The sequence below is a fragment of the Amblyomma mixtum genome, chromosome 9 (assembly GCF_055824585.1).
Source record: "Amblyomma mixtum isolate Tamu chromosome 9, ASM5582458v1, whole genome shotgun sequence".
Lineage (NCBI taxonomy): Eukaryota > Metazoa > Arthropoda > Arachnida > Ixodida > Ixodidae > Amblyomma > Amblyomma mixtum.
The window spans coordinates 26,670,261-26,686,339 of record NC_143020.1 but is presented as its reverse complement, the minus strand read 5'-3'; the positions used below and the strand labels follow the sequence as shown (position 1 = coordinate 26,686,339).

The window sequence follows — 16,079 nt, the reverse complement described above, 5'->3', positions numbered from 1 at the left end:
TCGAACATTTTATAAATATCAGCCACTTACCCATAACCTCCTTACAATGCTAAACAAATATGGACACATAGAGGGCTTGAAGACAAAACAATTACATTCCTATTTCTTGCAGTTGTGATCCATTAATTTTTGTTTGTTGTTTCCGCGTATTTGTTTTTCAGTTGTTTTATTTTGGTTTCAGTTCATTACTGGCAGCTTTATGTGATTGACATCATTATTATTTGTCACAGTAGCTGTTTTATTATTTCCTTTATTACTGTCTCCTTATGTACTTTCCAACCTATTTATTACGCTGCTGCCTTGTAATGGTGTATTGGGCCTCGTCAAGCTTTTGTGTAGCTTTTAGCCCAAGAGACCATCCACTTGTTTCCTGGAAAATAAAGATGTATTGCATTGTATTGTATTGTATATTTCGATTCCCTTTTTTCTCTGTCTGCCTAAGTAATTGATCGTGATTTGCAGTTAATTCTATGACTGTCTTGCCAAAGCAATACGTAAGGAATACATTAGTCAAGGAGGTGTTTAAGTGATTTCCTAAGTCCTTCTCGTCTTTTTTCTTATAGATTCAGATGCGGTTAGCAGTCTTCCAAGCTTCTGGTAGGCTCGAGGTAATAAGGAATTGCGTATAAAGGGTGAATAATGTTTCTCGCGTAAACTCCCTTCTGTGCTGCAATTGATCTGCTCTTACCTGATTCTGACCAGCACCTTTCCCCCTTTGCATTGCTCATAAGGCTTTGTCACTGGTGGGATGCCCCATTGCTATGCACTACTGCCGCTCTGATTATCGTCCTGATTACATTAGCTACTGTGTAGATTTCAATACAACTTTAGGCTGCTTTAACTATCTAACTCATGTTCCTAATGACCATCATATTGCTACGTAGTGGTGACTTCAGTCCGGCGAGCAGAAAAACGGCGAGAATGGCTTCCAAACGAAACTCTTTATTTAGACTGATTCTCCATCGATGGAATGACGTCTACATCTCTAAATGAGTCGCTTGGCGGCGGCGTAGCAAGAAGCGCGCTCGACGGTCGTCGAACAAAATGCCGGCCGCCCTCGGACGTGCTCAGTTTAAAGCTGATAGCGAACTTTCTAGATAAAGCGTGCAAAGTTACTACAGCATTCTGGAACAACGTAGGCCCAGTTCCGACTGGATGTGATTGATCGAGATAAATGTGGCCGCGTCTTGCATCACAAAGCGATGAAGACTCGTGTCGACACCTTTAAAGAATGAACAAACACTACGAAGATTCGCTGCATTACTCTCCTCTGAAAAAAAAAGCATCGACCAGGCGCTCTAAAACATCAGGAGACTACAAACGTAAAGTAACTACAAACATAAAGTGACTGCAAACGTAAAGCAACTGCAAACATAAAGCTTCTGCAAACAAACAAAACGGATTGTGAAAAAATAAAAACCCAGTGTGGAAAAACAGCGCACTTTAGCGCGCATATAGGGCTTTAAACGGACGATATGGAGAACTTCTAGTCGCACGCGGCGTCACTGGGATGGAGTCATTTAATCAGGGATGGCTTCATAGTCCAGGTCACCTAGCCGACGGAGATCACACGGGCCGAAATAGCAGAACAAGTTTTTCACTCCATGCGCGGCGGCGAATGAGCGTACAAATCCAGACTCGGTCTCCTGGCTTCTATTCCGCGTTGCGTCTTTTTAGGCTTGAGCATCTGGCGTCGACCCGCTGCTGGTCTTTGATCCGTAATCAGCCAATCTTCGGGCTTCCTCTGTGCGTTGAATGTAGGCGGCGACGTCTGCGTTATCCCCTTCTGTAACGTTGGGCAGTACGTCATCTTGCGTGGTCGCGGCCTCTGAGCCATGGACGAGCCTAAAAGGCGTCACCTGGGCGGTCTCCTGCACTAAGGTGTTGTAGGCGAAGAGTTCGTAAGGCAGTATGACGTCATAGGCCTTGTGTTCGGCATCGACATACATGACGAGCATATCGGCGATTGTTTTGTTCAGGCTCTGGGTAGGTCCGTTGGTCAGCGGATGACATGCAGTTGCCCTTCGATGGTTGGTTTGGATGTAACGCAGGATGGCTTGCGTCAGTTCCGCTGTGAATACTGTTCCTGTGTCCGTGATGAGCAAGCACATCGGGGGCACCATGTCGCAGAAGAATGCACTCCATGAAAAATTTCGCTACTTGTGCTGCGTTTTCGTACGGTAGGGCTGTTGCCTCGGGGTAGCGGGTCAGGTAGGCGGTCGCTATGATGATCCGATTTTTTACAGACGTTTACTTCGGTAAAGGGCCAAGGAAGCCCATGCCAATATGCTGAAAGGGCCTTGATGGAGGTTCAGTGGGGTTCAGAAATCCTGCTCGTCGGCTGGGAGGGATCTTCCGTCACTGACAATCTCGGCAGGTTTTCACATTATGTGCGATATCCGCAGACAGTGGGGCCAGTAAACATTTCCTTGTATGCGGTGGTTGGTGCGAGAAAACCCGAGTTATCCAGCTGTCGGCTCGTCGTGTGAATAGTGTAGAACATATTCGCGAAGACTGGCAGGTGAAACGAGAGGGTAGGCTGTTTTGTTTGCTGCAAAGTTCTTCGCAAGGACATCACTCTGTACACAGAACGAAGACAAACCTCACTTTAACGAGGCGGGGGTGAAGAAACCTTGCCTTCGAAGTAGTCGATGAGGTGTTTTAGGTCGGGGTCCGAGCTGGAGCCGATAGGTCTCAAGAAGGTGTCCTCTACGTCGTCCGGCGGTGGTGTAAAGGGGCTTGTGACAGGCAGTCGGCGTCAGAGTGTCTTCGTCCGAACTTGTAAACGACTGTGACGTCAGTCTCCTGGAGGCGCAGGTTTCATCGAGCGAGACGGCCAAAGCAGTCCTTTCAGAATGGTGAGTCAGTACAACGCGAGGTGATCACTGACCACCTTGAACGGCCGTCCGTATAGGTAGGGGCGGAATTTTCACGTAGCCCAGATGATGGCAAGGCACTTCTCAGTTGTCGAATAATTAGCCTCGGCTTCGGATTATGAACGGCTAGCGTATGCGATTCCTTCCTCCAGGCCGTCGGTTTTTGGAACGAGGTCGGCACCTAAGTCCACGCTGTTTGCCTCGGTATGAATTTAAGTCGCTACGTTTTCATCAAAGTGAGCGAGGATGGGTGGAGACTAAACGACGCTGAAGTTCCTTGAAGGCTTCTTCTTGCGGCAATTGCCATTTAAGTGGCATGTCAGCCTTTGTCAGTTCGGTCAGAGGCTCGACGATGTGCGAAAAGTTCTTGAAAACTCGTCGCTAATACGCGCACAGTCCAAGGAATCTGCGAACAGCTTTCTTATCGGCTGGCGGTGGAAACAATGCGATAGCTGCTGTTTTCTGCGGGTCTGGCGTACTCTCTCCTTGCTAACGATGTGGCCTAGAAGGAGCAGCTCTTCTTCCTAGGCAAAGCGGCACCTCGCTGCTTTCAAGGTTAGATCGGACGACTTGATTGCGTCTATTACTGTTCGAAGCCTTTTTAGGTGTTCTTCAAAGTTCTAGTCGAAGACATCGGCATCATCTAAATATACCAGAGAAATCTGCCACTTCATGCATGCCAGAACTGTATCAATTACTCGCTGGAACGTCGCTGGAGCGGAAAATGGGCCAAATGCATCACCTTGACTTTAAAGAGGCCATCCGGAGTGGTAAATGCGGTCTTCTCGCAATTTTTTCCATCGACCACTATACGTCAGTAGCCGCTCCTATGATCCATGAATGAGAAATACTTGGAATTGCAGATCCGGTCCAGTGTATCGTTCATGCGGGGGAGGGGGTAGACGTCCTTCTTTGCTACGTTGTCCAAGCGGCGGTAATCGCCGCAGTATCGATGTGCGCTGTCTTTCTTCCGGACTAGAACAACCGGTGCTGTCCAGGGGTTCTTTGATGGCTGGATGACGTCGTTGCAAAGCATTTCTTAAACTGGTCCCGCATGGCTTGTCGTTGTCACGGCGACACACGCTACACGATAGGGGCTTTGACGGATAGGCCTGGCGTATTGGTCTGTTTAAATGCGGTGCTTAGCAATCGGCGTTTACGGGCTGTCGGCGATGTCAAACACTCGCTGTAGCTTCGAAACAGATTGCGGTTATGGTCTTGTCTGTTCTGCGGCAGGGCTGTTTTATGTCGAAGATGTCATTGTGATCTCCTTAATTGAATCTTTTGGGACTCGTTCGGAGAGGGCGAAGGCGTCGTGAACATCGGATAGTTTCACAAAGAAAGCCATAGTCGTTACTTTGTTAACGTGCCGGTACTCCTTGCTGAGGTTCGCCAGCAGCACTTCAGCTTGTCGACTGCGAAAATGTGCAATGCCTCTTGCGATGCCAATTCCTCGCCATAGAAGCAACGCCTCCTCGATGAACGCTTCCATGTTCTTGGCATCCGTGGTACCTGCGGTGGCTATGACGCTTATCGAGCTAGGACAATCACTTGTTCATCCAGAACACTCATAACAGCATGAAGTTACGGAGTTCTTATCGAAGGGATGGCCTCGTGCGTCAAAAGCGTGATCATCTTGGATCGCAGGTCGATGATCGCCTGATGCTCGATAAGGAAATCCATGCCCAAGATCACTTCGCGAGAACATCGCCGTAGCACAACGAACGTCCCAGGATAAGCATGTCATTTGGCGATCACTCGCGCTGTGCATCGTCCCGATATTGTCATGAGGTGGCCTCCTGCGGTGCGGATTTTTGGACCGTCCCAATTGGCCAGGACCTTCCTCAGTTGCGCGGTGAATGTTTCGTTCATCACCAAATAATCGGCTCCAGAGTCGACTAGAGCGGTAACTATACGGCCGTCGATAGCCAATTGTAAGTAGAATGTCCTAGCTCTTGCGTTGCGCGTCGTTCTCGGTGTGTGGTCACGGCTTCGTCGAGTATGTGAATGATGGGTAGGGCGTGTCGTCGGTCCTTTTTTGGGCGGTGGCGTCATTCTAAGTCGGATGGCGTCGTGGTTGAGCACCTGTTTCTATGCGGCATAGGCGTAGTGGGTGCGGCTTCTTCATACGGCGACGTCGGTGGAGGATCTTCGTCGTTTTCTAGGGAAGCAGCCTCACCTCGACAGATTGCTTTGTTTGGTTTCACCCAAGAGAGGGCTAGGGGACCTTCCTCGGATAGCTGTGGCCTAGCTGCGGCCTGGTGGTAAAACGTGTGGTAGATGGCGACGGGAGCGGGATAGACAGCTTGACGATACCTACTCACGTCTGCGTAGGTAGTCGTCGATTTCCCGTGGTCGCTGGATAGAGAGCGGTCGTGGAGCGTCGATGTCCAAACCACGCAGTCCGATGCGTCTTTATGGGAGGTGGCGAAGTATGCGACCGGCATAGGCACAATGAAAACAGAGTGCGCGTTTGTTGGAAGCCCTCAACTAGTCGCATTTCCTACAGCCGTTGCATCGCTCGTAAGGTGAGCGGGCGGAAGCTAGGGGCTGTCGTTCTTGTAGACCTGGTGCCCGTCGAAGAGGGCTTAGAGGGTTTGGTAGGGGCGCAGGACTGTGCAGTGGGGGGTGTAGGTAATGGCTTCAACTTCCGTTGTGCCGGCGGAGACGGGGAGCCAAGTGCATGCTGTACTTCTTCATGGATGATGCCCGTCAACGACGCCAACTGATTCTGCTGTGTTCGGTTTGTTGGGGTTGGAAGCCGCCGACGAAGTTCTTCGCGAGCAATTTCGCGTATTGCATCTCGCAGGTTTCCCGCCTGCAGAGGTATCATTTGCCGGGCTTGCTCTCAGCACTTGAAGTGGTTGGTTGTACTGGCTGGCGGGTCCGAGTGTCAGGAGCCTTTTGTGTGGTAGAAGCTTCGACTATGAACTTGGAGACAGTTTTTGGAGGATTCTGGATCAAAGAGGTGAACAGTTGCTCCTTTACGCCGCGCATGAGGAACGTGAGCTTCTTTCCTTCATTAATGTCAGCGTTAGCGCTCGTGAGAACGCGTTTCATTTCTTCCAGATACGTAGGCATGGCGCGCTTGGGTGTTGAATTGGTCACTACAGCAGGACCTCCGCTTTTTCCTTCCGTACGATGTTAGAGAACGCACCCAGTAGCTGCTTCTTAAAGGTATTCGTGGTTCGTGCTTTCGTGCTTTTCAGATTCGTGGTTTTCAAACCACGTTCTGGCAGGACCGTCTAATGCAAAATAAACGTTCCAAAGCTTGGCGCTGTCACCCCTGCCGTTCAGCGCTGACAAGGTCTTACGCGTCCAGCCAGTCTTCTACATCTTCGTGTGGTTCTCCAACGAAAGCCGGTGGCTCGCGGTTTCCCCTTAGAACTGAATCGCTCGGCGGCGGCTTATCAACAGGCATGCTCGGCAGTCGTAAAGAGAATGCCTGCCGCTCTGTGCAGTGCTCAATTTCAAGCTGATAGTGACATTTAGATATACGCGTGCAAAGTTGCTACACCATTCTGGAACAACGTAGAATCAGCTTCGCCTGAATGTGATCAATCGACATAAATCTTTCCGCGTCCTGTATCACAACCAAAGCGATAAAGCGGCATTCCGGCAGCTCTGAAGAAGGAACAAAGAAAATACAAAGATTAGCTGAAATATGATGTTGTGCGTCAGCGCTTAGGGCCGGTGGGGTGGGTGGTGAATACATTTCAGGTAAGGTTACCTGTAACACCCATACAATCGAAAAGAGATGGGACAGCCATTACCGTATGTGTGTTAATATAAGTTTTATACGCGGCATAAGGAGATGGTTGGTGCTGGGCTCTGTAGCGGCATACGGTAGATAACTTTTTACTGTCTAATCAATAATCACTTATGTAGAAGATGAGTAGACTGCCAGTTTTGAATTCATAAGCACTACAAATTAAGAGAAAACAATCCCCCTTTGCTTTCTTTCCTTCATTTCGGTGACTATTGTCGTGACTATTAACAACAGAAATTCGGGGATAATGGTTGCCCTTTATTGCCTTTCTGAAGTACGAAAAAGACTATGGTTCTCAATTTTTCGCCTCGGTAATTTTAAAGCCAACTCAGGAATGCCTATAGATTCTGTAGATGTGTAGACAAATATTAAATATGACCTTTCAGTATTTTGGCCGCTGGGTCATACTTGTGACACTACTATGCAATGCACCACCGTCGCAATTCTTGTGCTCAGTGTGCCTATAGGTAGAATGTGATGTCTGGTACATAATGTGACATGATGAGAAGTCATTCGCGCCCTTCTGGTAATTACAACAACACTTAGAGGCTAAAATAATTTTCGGCGCCGTGCACGGGCTGTGCCCGTGTTGGGCTGCTACTTTAAAGACTGCTAGGAGTATAATAATTATATATTTTCAAAAAAAAAATTTTTGGAGCGCATTGAAATACTACGAGGATTACTACACTGAAGGGCGGCTTAGCTGGGCAAGTTTTGCAATGAACCCTTCGTGACATCGGGAAGGGGATGAAAAAGACGTGCCTGGAGAGTTCGTCGTCCGGATCGCGAACTAGAGAGACTTGTTTATCTGGCGGCACGATTTGATAAAATTCCGGCGCGAAAAAAACAGCTATTCAGTCTGAAACATCGAACAAAAATCAGCCTAATATTTTTATGTACTGCTCGAAGAAAGCTTACATCAGTACTGATCTGAGTTGCCTTTTGTAAATGAGAAAGTATTCTCGGTAGCGGGTACAATTTTAGTGCGAAAAGCCTACATCACGCGGTCTAACCATCTCACCGAGTTTATGTGAAGCTTAACCTTGAAGGTGACCTTCGCAAATCCTAGGTTAGCAACTACCTATGCAAAAATAATGTAAATATTGTGGTGACTGCGCTACGAACCCACGGTGGCGCGTACAGATCAGCTTCGGTGGCCACTACACGACGGCAATATGCTATCGCCGCATGCGATCATGCCTCGCGTTAAACTGCAACGCACTGTCATGCTGTGGAGTGCACATCGTCGCCATCATCAACTTCCATCTGCGGCGCGAACAGGTCACATCAGCTTAACCTCGACCAGAGCTTAACCTTAGTCTAATATCGCCTCCAGACGTGCCGAAAACCTAGTAAAGCAAAACTAAGGACCAACCATGCTAAACACATGCTTTCGCAGGTCTAGCCGGTTCAACTACGTTAAAACCTTGCCACATTATTGAAGAGACCAGCTAAACAGCCAGTACAGGAGGCAATGGCCCCTGCCGTACAAGAAAGGAACCGAAAGCTTGACTCGGTGGATTGACGTGTTGTGCGGTTGTATTGACAATGCCGTTTCACATGGCCGTTCAAAATAGAGTCGCAATAAAAAGTCGCCTCGTTTTTTAGTACAAACACTATAAAAATATGTCAATAGCCCCTAAAGCAATAGCGCAGCTCGCACATGCACCGAGCCTGGCATGCGTTGACTCGTCGTCCAGAAGGTGCCGTAGACTTTAGGACTCACTGCTCAGCTCACCTTTGTAAACCTGGCCTCATAGATGAAAGCAGTTTCTCATAATTTCCGTAAAATTCAGGCTAGTGACGCTGTTAAGTAATTCTAAACCATGTATACTAATATATTCTACTATACAGCGCTATCCTAAATTCAGTGAAATACTGTTAAGTGGAATAAGTTTCTATAGGCGGAAATCACTCAATATCATGCACCCAAACACAGCCATACCCCTGCAAAGAAAAGCTGTCCACCTTCCATAGAAAATTCATATTTGAATAAAAATGCTTCTAAACAGCGCTCAAAACCTTTGATAGCTCTGACCAGCCGAGGTGGCTGAGGACCTTCAGCTTTCGGGTGCTGATAACAAGGCAGTGAGTTCAAATATGGCTGACGCGTTTGCGCTTCAATGGAGGCGAAACAGAAACATTCCGTGGCTTTTTGCTGCGTCACCGGAAGAAGAAGAAACTTTCTGGTCTAAATAATTGAGTAGCCTCAACACAGCCGTATCCCTCGTAACCTGTGTTGCAGTGTTACGTGAAACGCCGCATACCATACGAGACAATAACGATAGCTGCTTCGCTCCGGCTCTAACTGGAAGACAAAAGCATCACACGAGAATAAAGCACGGCATTGCCTAATGCCGCTCTTACTTGTGCCTGTAATGACGGGAAAATTAAGCGCGGCGACATGAGTGACCTCTCAGTTATTTCTCAACAAAAACTACATTCTGTGCGCGAGGCACTTTTTGTCGGTTTAATTTTAAACGGAGCCAGTAGTCCGAATAGCCACTTTGAGTGAAATGTATATTCGCAAGTTTTTTTGACGGGAAATTTCACATGCGAGACTTTTTTCTACCCTTTATTGCCTCGCGAAAAATGCTGAAAAGTTTTTCTCAAAGTCTCTTGTTTGTTTCCGAATACTGTCATCTCTTACTGTCACCTCGTAACTCCCACCTGGAGCCGCGAAAACTACGACCCGCCTACCGCCTACTGAGGAGAGATGTGAAGTGTGCTGCGAACGCTCCAGAGCTATGCGGTTTTAGCGTCGACAGCACTCGGACGCAAAATTTCTTGCGCTAGAGTGCTCAAGCGATTTACATTTTGGAAAACCTCAACGTGGTGAGAATGCTCCTGACGGAGAGCGACAGTTATCCCATATAGTTTGGTACCTTACTGCAACAGTTAAATTTTGGCTTTTGTAAGCCGTCTTGCTATTTGACAAGGCAGTAAGGGAGTTATTACTTACTTGGCAGCCAACGAAGCTCGGCTTCCATAAACACTTCGAGCTTAAGAAAAGTTCTACCTTATCTGGCGTTTGAACCTGGGACCAGCGGTTTACCTAAGCCACCGAACTACCAACAGAGTTAACCAGGACCTCTAGCACATGGTAGGGCGAGAGCAAATTCATAAGTATCTCGAAGGGGGGAGTGTGTTGGTCAGATGTGTTGGTGTAGGAACAGCTCCAATGAAGCGGTGATCCCTCGTTCGAACCCCAGACCTGGGCGAATTTTTTTAAAGCACGATGTGGTCATGCAAGCTGTATAGATTTCTTTTCTATATGCATAGCTGCACTTACTGGATGCCACTGAGATATTGCTACCTCATTACAAATCTAGTTCACCTTGATGTTTGAGACACTAAGAAAGTAACGTCTTGAGGATATGCAGTAGATAGTTAAAGCAGCACAAACCTATAAAGCAGCCAATGTAATCAGGGTGTTAGTGAGAGAGGCAGTAGTCCTCAGTAATGAGACATCCCGCCAATAAGAAAACAGGAAGACAAGACAGCCATAACAGCAATGCAAATGGGCAAAGCAGCGGGTGAGAATCAGATTTGAAGGGCACGGGGGGAATGTACTAGAAAAACTAGGCATCCTGTATGCGCAACGCCTTATGACCTAGAGCGTACCGGAATCATGGAAGAACGCTAACTTCATCTGAATCCATAAGAAAGGAGACGTCATCAACATTAAAAATTGCAGACCGATCAGCTTACTCTCCGTTGGCTACAAAGTGTTTACTATGGTAGTCCCTAATCTAATGAGGACAGCCTTGAACTTCAATCAACCCTCAATAATCACGTAGGCTTTCATAAAGGCTACTCGAAAATATACCATATCCACTCTATAAATCAGCGGATAGAAAAATACGCAGAGCATAACCAACCCCTGTATCCAGCCTTCATCGATTACAAGAAAGCATTTGACTCGGTGAAAACCTCAGCAGTTATGCTAGCATTATGCAGTCAGGATGTATATGAGACCTATGTAAAATACTGGAAGATATTTACAACGGCTCGCAACCGCCACAATCGTTTATAAAATTAGTCACAGAGCCTTTTATGCAGTCATAAAATTCATTCATTCATCTTTATTCGACATCTTTACAGAGGTCTGGAGCACAGACAAAAAGCTGAAGAAGACAGCTTGACGGGGTCTGTGCCCCTTAGTAATGAAGGGCGTCAGGCAGAGAGACGCGTTCTCGCCAATGCTATTAACCCCCTCATCAGAAGAGGTATTCAAAGACTTGGGTTGGGAACAGTTGGTGATAAAAGTTCAAGGAGAATATTTCAGTCATCTCGGATTCACTCAGCACATTGCTAGTCGCTCGGGGGGATGAGATGAAAAGCCTGATCAATGGCCTGGACAGGCAGTGCAAGATGGTTCGCCTAAAAATTAAAATGCAGAAAACCAAATTTTGTTCAAAAGCCTCGCAAGGAAACAGCAGTTTACAATTGGTAGCGAGGCCCTGGAAGAGGTAAAGGAACATGTCTACTTATGATAGGCTCTGTGGGACCACTGGCTGTACGTCCCCTTGCCCGACCACTGTCTTATGCAGCTTGGCAGGGCGCGGGAAATTGAAGCCAGCGCCAGTTTTTTGTTTTCTGTTACGAGGTAAAACGAAGATGGTGAAAAATACCTTAATTCCTAGATCTCTTCCCCAATTCTTTTTTCTCACGCTCTCGACAATGATATTAATGATCAAATTCATAGATGAAGAATGCGTCGGGATATCTGGACGATATTGTTGAGCGAAGGATCAAGACGTTTCGCTGATTTCATGAATATCAACGCCTCAAAGCAAGTCAGACTGTAAGGGAAGCTGCTGGGGAAATCTCCGAATATTTTCGTTCTCCTTGGGCTGTTTGACGTGCACTGATATCGCGCAGTAGACGGCACTTTAGCATTTCTCCGCCATTGAAATCTGACAACCGCGGCCGAGATCGAACTTCGTCTTTCCAGTCAGTAGCCGAGCACCATGGCCACTCAGCCACCGCTGCTGGGTGGATTCCACCTTGAATTTGGTACATTTTTAACAACTCTTGCCTCAGCATGACATTCCTCGATGTTTCCGTTCAATGAATATTTTTTTTTTCAGGGCTTAATACAGTGGAACCAAGAGCACGTGTTTCTGAGTGGCATTACCACCAACAAGGTGAGACAAGTATTTCATTGCAGGAAGTGTCATAAACTGAAACAATTTTTTCCCTTTGTGTTCAAAAGGTCAACCGGTGCCTAAAATCATATATCCGGAATTGCTAGTACTGGTTGACAGCACACTCAGAAGCCAATTTAGCGCAAATGCAAAAGTTCTAAAATATTTTATTATATCCCTGAATGCGGTAAGTGAAGCAAAACTTTTCATATCGGGAATAAGTTCCAGGAATAGGCGGGTTCTGCTCTATTTTCTTTGCGTTTACCAGTATGTTATGAACGTTCAATAGAATATAGCTTTTCCACAGATGCTAAAATAGCATCGTCTAAATTAGGCATGGCCTCCTAAAGGCTGATATGAAAATTTTCATGATGACATATTACAGCTTTGATGCTTGTGACCCCGAAATTAAACTTGCGAAATCTAGGTCTCTTCGCCTCAGTATGCGCATGTTGAAAGCAGCGACGTGCAAATTCAGCGTTTTAGTTTTTCGGTAATGATTGCCAGTGCTCCGTCATTTGCGAACCTGCAAAAAAAAAGAGAAAACTCAGTTAACGAAAGTGAAGTGCCTGCGTAATGAAATCGTCAATGGTTTCCTTTATTTAACTGAAAAGTTGCGAAGAAGATGGTGACTGTAGGAGACAATAATACATCATTTTCTTCCAGTTATTCCGTATCGGTAAATTTAGACGATAGTTTTGAGTGACTAACTTGAAGACACTTTTCTTTGGATACCAGGTAAACCTCAGATACATGACTGTGTCCGAGCCAGACGTTCGACTAATATTATCAGCGCTAGAAATTCTTACGGTAAGACTCTGAGATTCCTCAATCATATTCCTTTGTTTTGTTAATATTTTATACAAATTGTGTTACTCTAAGGCAATTTTTCTTCTTTTTGGCGTTTGTTTTTAAAGAGGGATCAAGAGCCGTTTTTGGACCGAGTTGACACAGACAAGGTTGAAGGATATAGCACAATCGAGCGGCTCAGAATGCACGTTTTCCGCAACTATTCAAGATATGGAAATTATGATGTCGTATACCTTGCGACTGGGTGTGTACGCAGCGCACTGTTTTGAAATATTGTATCTAATTTTCTTGCTCCTTTTCTGGCTTCACAGACTGGACATGGGATGGGAAGCGCCTGAAGGCTGGAAAAGTGGGTTGAAGGGTGAGCCTTCTCGATTACTTGACTTGCAAATTTTTTTCTCCTCTCTACATTTCGCCCTCAGCCATATTATAAGAAACCTGTCCCTTCTGAAAAGCATTACCACTCGCCTTTCGGCATTAGAGTAGGAACGATTTACTGAATCGGCAAAAAAGTGGCATCACAGCAGAACTCTTTCCTGAATTCATAAATGATATATGAGTGGCTAAGACATGCATTTCATGAGAGTAATGAAGAATACTTGTACGTGCTGTGGTCACTCAGCTAGTTACAACTCGAGTAAAATCATGCCTAAGGTGCTTGCAATAAAAAAAAGGAAATATTTATCACAAAGGTTTGCCAACATTTAAATAAGCGGAACTTTCGTCGTCAGCGCCCCTAAGCATTCTTGCAGCGCTTGGACGGAACTTCCAATGATTCATCCTTACTTGAAAGTTGCTTAGTCCGTCTGCTGCCGCACCTGAAAATACCGTGTCTGTCTTCATAATAACTTGTAATTCCTGCAGGTATACATCAGAGAGCGGCTCCAAAGTGACTTGCGGCGTCGTGAACCAGGCATTTAAGTCAAAGATCGCAACTCTTGCACAGACGCGCACTGGGGGGCTGAATGGCGTTTCGAAATATTTGTCGCATTCGTGCAGCCGCCATCTAAATCAGTTACTAACAGTCACAGCACACCCGCGAGCGTTTTCGCAGCTCCAATTACGGCCTCTTGTCCCACCCGAAGACCGCGAAGGTTGTCCGATGCGGGACACACGGCCTATGTGAACGCGGTGGTCACCTGATCGTAGGCGACCAGCTCCGCTTGATAGCCGCCAGGTGCATGTAGTCCGCTGTAAAAGGCTCGCGCGCCAGCCAGGGGCACCGCGATCATGTCACGAGTCACACGTGTATCGCCTTACGGATGCCCTCCCAGGAAGACTTCTCACTTCGAAAACAAGTGATAATTTACTGATTTCGTTTCGTTTTCGTTTTTTACCTGAAAGACTCCTTTCAGGGTACTCCTTACCAGTCCCTACTTATGTGGGCGCCCCTTCGACGTCGTTTCTGACCACCGTGCGCTTTGCTGGCTGGCTACCCTTCAAGATCCTTCTGTAAATTTCGGCCCTTGGGCAACTCGTCTACGAATTCCCATTTACACCGTAGGCACTCCTTCGCTGATCCATAGTAGCGCTGGCCACTGGCATCGCCTGTGCACCCGTCACTAATATCCGACTCCCTGCTGGCCGCCACAGGCCTGCCCTTAGAGCAACTCCAGCATTCCTGAATTTTACAGTCCTCGACACTGCCAACGCGCCCATTACGGATTCCTTCGCTCAGTTCATTCATCGCCAAGGTTACCAATTTTAAGATCCATGACACTCTTCTCTATAGACTCAACTATCGCCTGGGTGTTCACAAAATGGTTCCTCGTCCTTCCTCGACGTATTGGCTGTAATGTTTGTACACATCGCCATACCGACCCACAAAACACTAACTCTGGCACGGTGACAACTGGCTCGGAGACAATGTACAAGTTTTTTCGTTACTATATTCTCTCATGCATTGCCTCTCAGCAGCGAAGGTCGACCCCTCACTGCTCTGCCGGCGAGTTACAGTCATTTCTATGCCAAGTTCACTCCTTGAATGACGTGAGCGTCGACATGTTTGTGCCACTTTAAGCCAGCGCCGCCGGGAATCGCTGGCTCTGAGTCGTCGCGGAACACCTCTCTCGGTACTCAGTGTTGCAGCCCTGCTCACCGGTAATGCTCGTGACGTCGCACCCTTCATCCTTCATCACTTCGTCCTTTTTCACGCGCCTTCTCTGAAACTGCTCATGGAAAACAGCGATGTTTTTTGTGTCGAGAAGTCGTTCACAAACTCCTGGATTGAATGCGTTGCACGTAGCTCATCGAAAGACTACTGCTATCACCCTGATACCAATGGCGTCAGCGAGAGATTCATCCGGACTTTGAAGACATGCCATATAGATCTCTTCTGACACCTCCAGTGGCGTCAAGTCCTTCCGCTTGTTATTAGAGCATATAACAGTGATTCTTAAGCAATGATCGCTTTTCCCCTCTTCTTTCTTTTATCCGGCCTGGAACCATGCTGTCGTCCAGATACCATCCTTCCCAATCACCCAGACGACTAGAAATACACCTCTCTCTTTGAAATTGCCCTTCATGCTGAGCAGTGCCCGCAGCTGGATCGCTCGTTCACGACCGCCAATGGAGGCCTCCACAAATATGAGAGCGACCAAGGGAAGTCCGCTCCGAATTTTTCACTGGAGCATTCTTCCGGCAGTCTGTTCCAGCTGCATGCAAATTTTCCTTAAAGGCCCTCGGCTCTAACAATCTTGGACTGTACGACAATCTTGGTCTTGGACTGTACGACAATATAGGTCGGAGCAATTTCAAAACTGCATCGCCGCAATTTCTGACGTTTCCCTTCTGTTTTCAGGGCATCGATGTGCGCACGCGCGTCAATTTTTAATCGTAGCCGTATATTTTTCTTCACTTTCAGGAGCAAGCTGGTGCACAAGGCGCGAAGGATCACTCACTCTTGCCGGCCCTGACCCGAAAGACGCGGGTTAGATTCTATGGAGGCGAAATTCTAGACGCCCGTGTGCTGTGCGATGTCAGTGCACGTTAAATAACCCTAGATGGTTGAAATTTCCGGAGACCTTCACTACGGCGTCCCTCATAGCCTGAGTTGGTTTGGGACACTAAACCCCAATAAACCAAACCAAACTAAACTTTTGGAGACCATGTCGAAGGCGCGATTCGGCGGCGCACGATAGGCTGTGAAGCGTTGACTATCCCGTTCTTCGGTGATCAGCTAGAAACAAGAAACTTCAGAGAATGTTTACTGCATTCGAATCGGAGCGAAAGCACGCACTTGTGCTACGTAGAAGACAGCGGTGAGCGGGCAGTGCCACGCGACCGAGCTGATTGAAGTTGACGAAGAAGGCGGTATCCAATGCACACCCCGAGAGTGTGGTGCAGTTTAGCACGAGGAGTGTTGGCTGCGGCGATAGCCTATTGGTCTCGCTGGTCTCTGTTAGTCTCGCTGAGTGGCCGTTGAAGGAAATCTGTTCCCGCAGCCGGGGGTTCGACTCCCAGTCAGGGATATTG

General features: G+C 47.2%; 1 protein-coding gene across 1 annotated transcript in view; it reads left to right on the top strand.

Annotated features, from left to right (window-relative positions):
* LOC149328568 (venom metalloproteinase Antarease-like) overlaps window positions 1–16,079 on the top strand; it is a 45,636-nt gene that overhangs the window by 12,865 nt on the left and 16,692 nt on the right. The window contains exons 5-9 of the mRNA XM_089560841.1: window positions 11,739–11,795; window positions 11,864–11,982; window positions 12,534–12,605; window positions 12,713–12,849; window positions 12,917–12,966. Of these exons, the coding sequence (XP_089416967.1) occupies window positions 11,739–11,795; window positions 11,864–11,982; window positions 12,534–12,605; window positions 12,713–12,849; window positions 12,917–12,966 (435 nt within the window). The remainder of the gene's footprint in view (window positions 1–11,738; window positions 11,796–11,863; window positions 11,983–12,533; window positions 12,606–12,712; window positions 12,850–12,916; window positions 12,967–16,079) is intronic.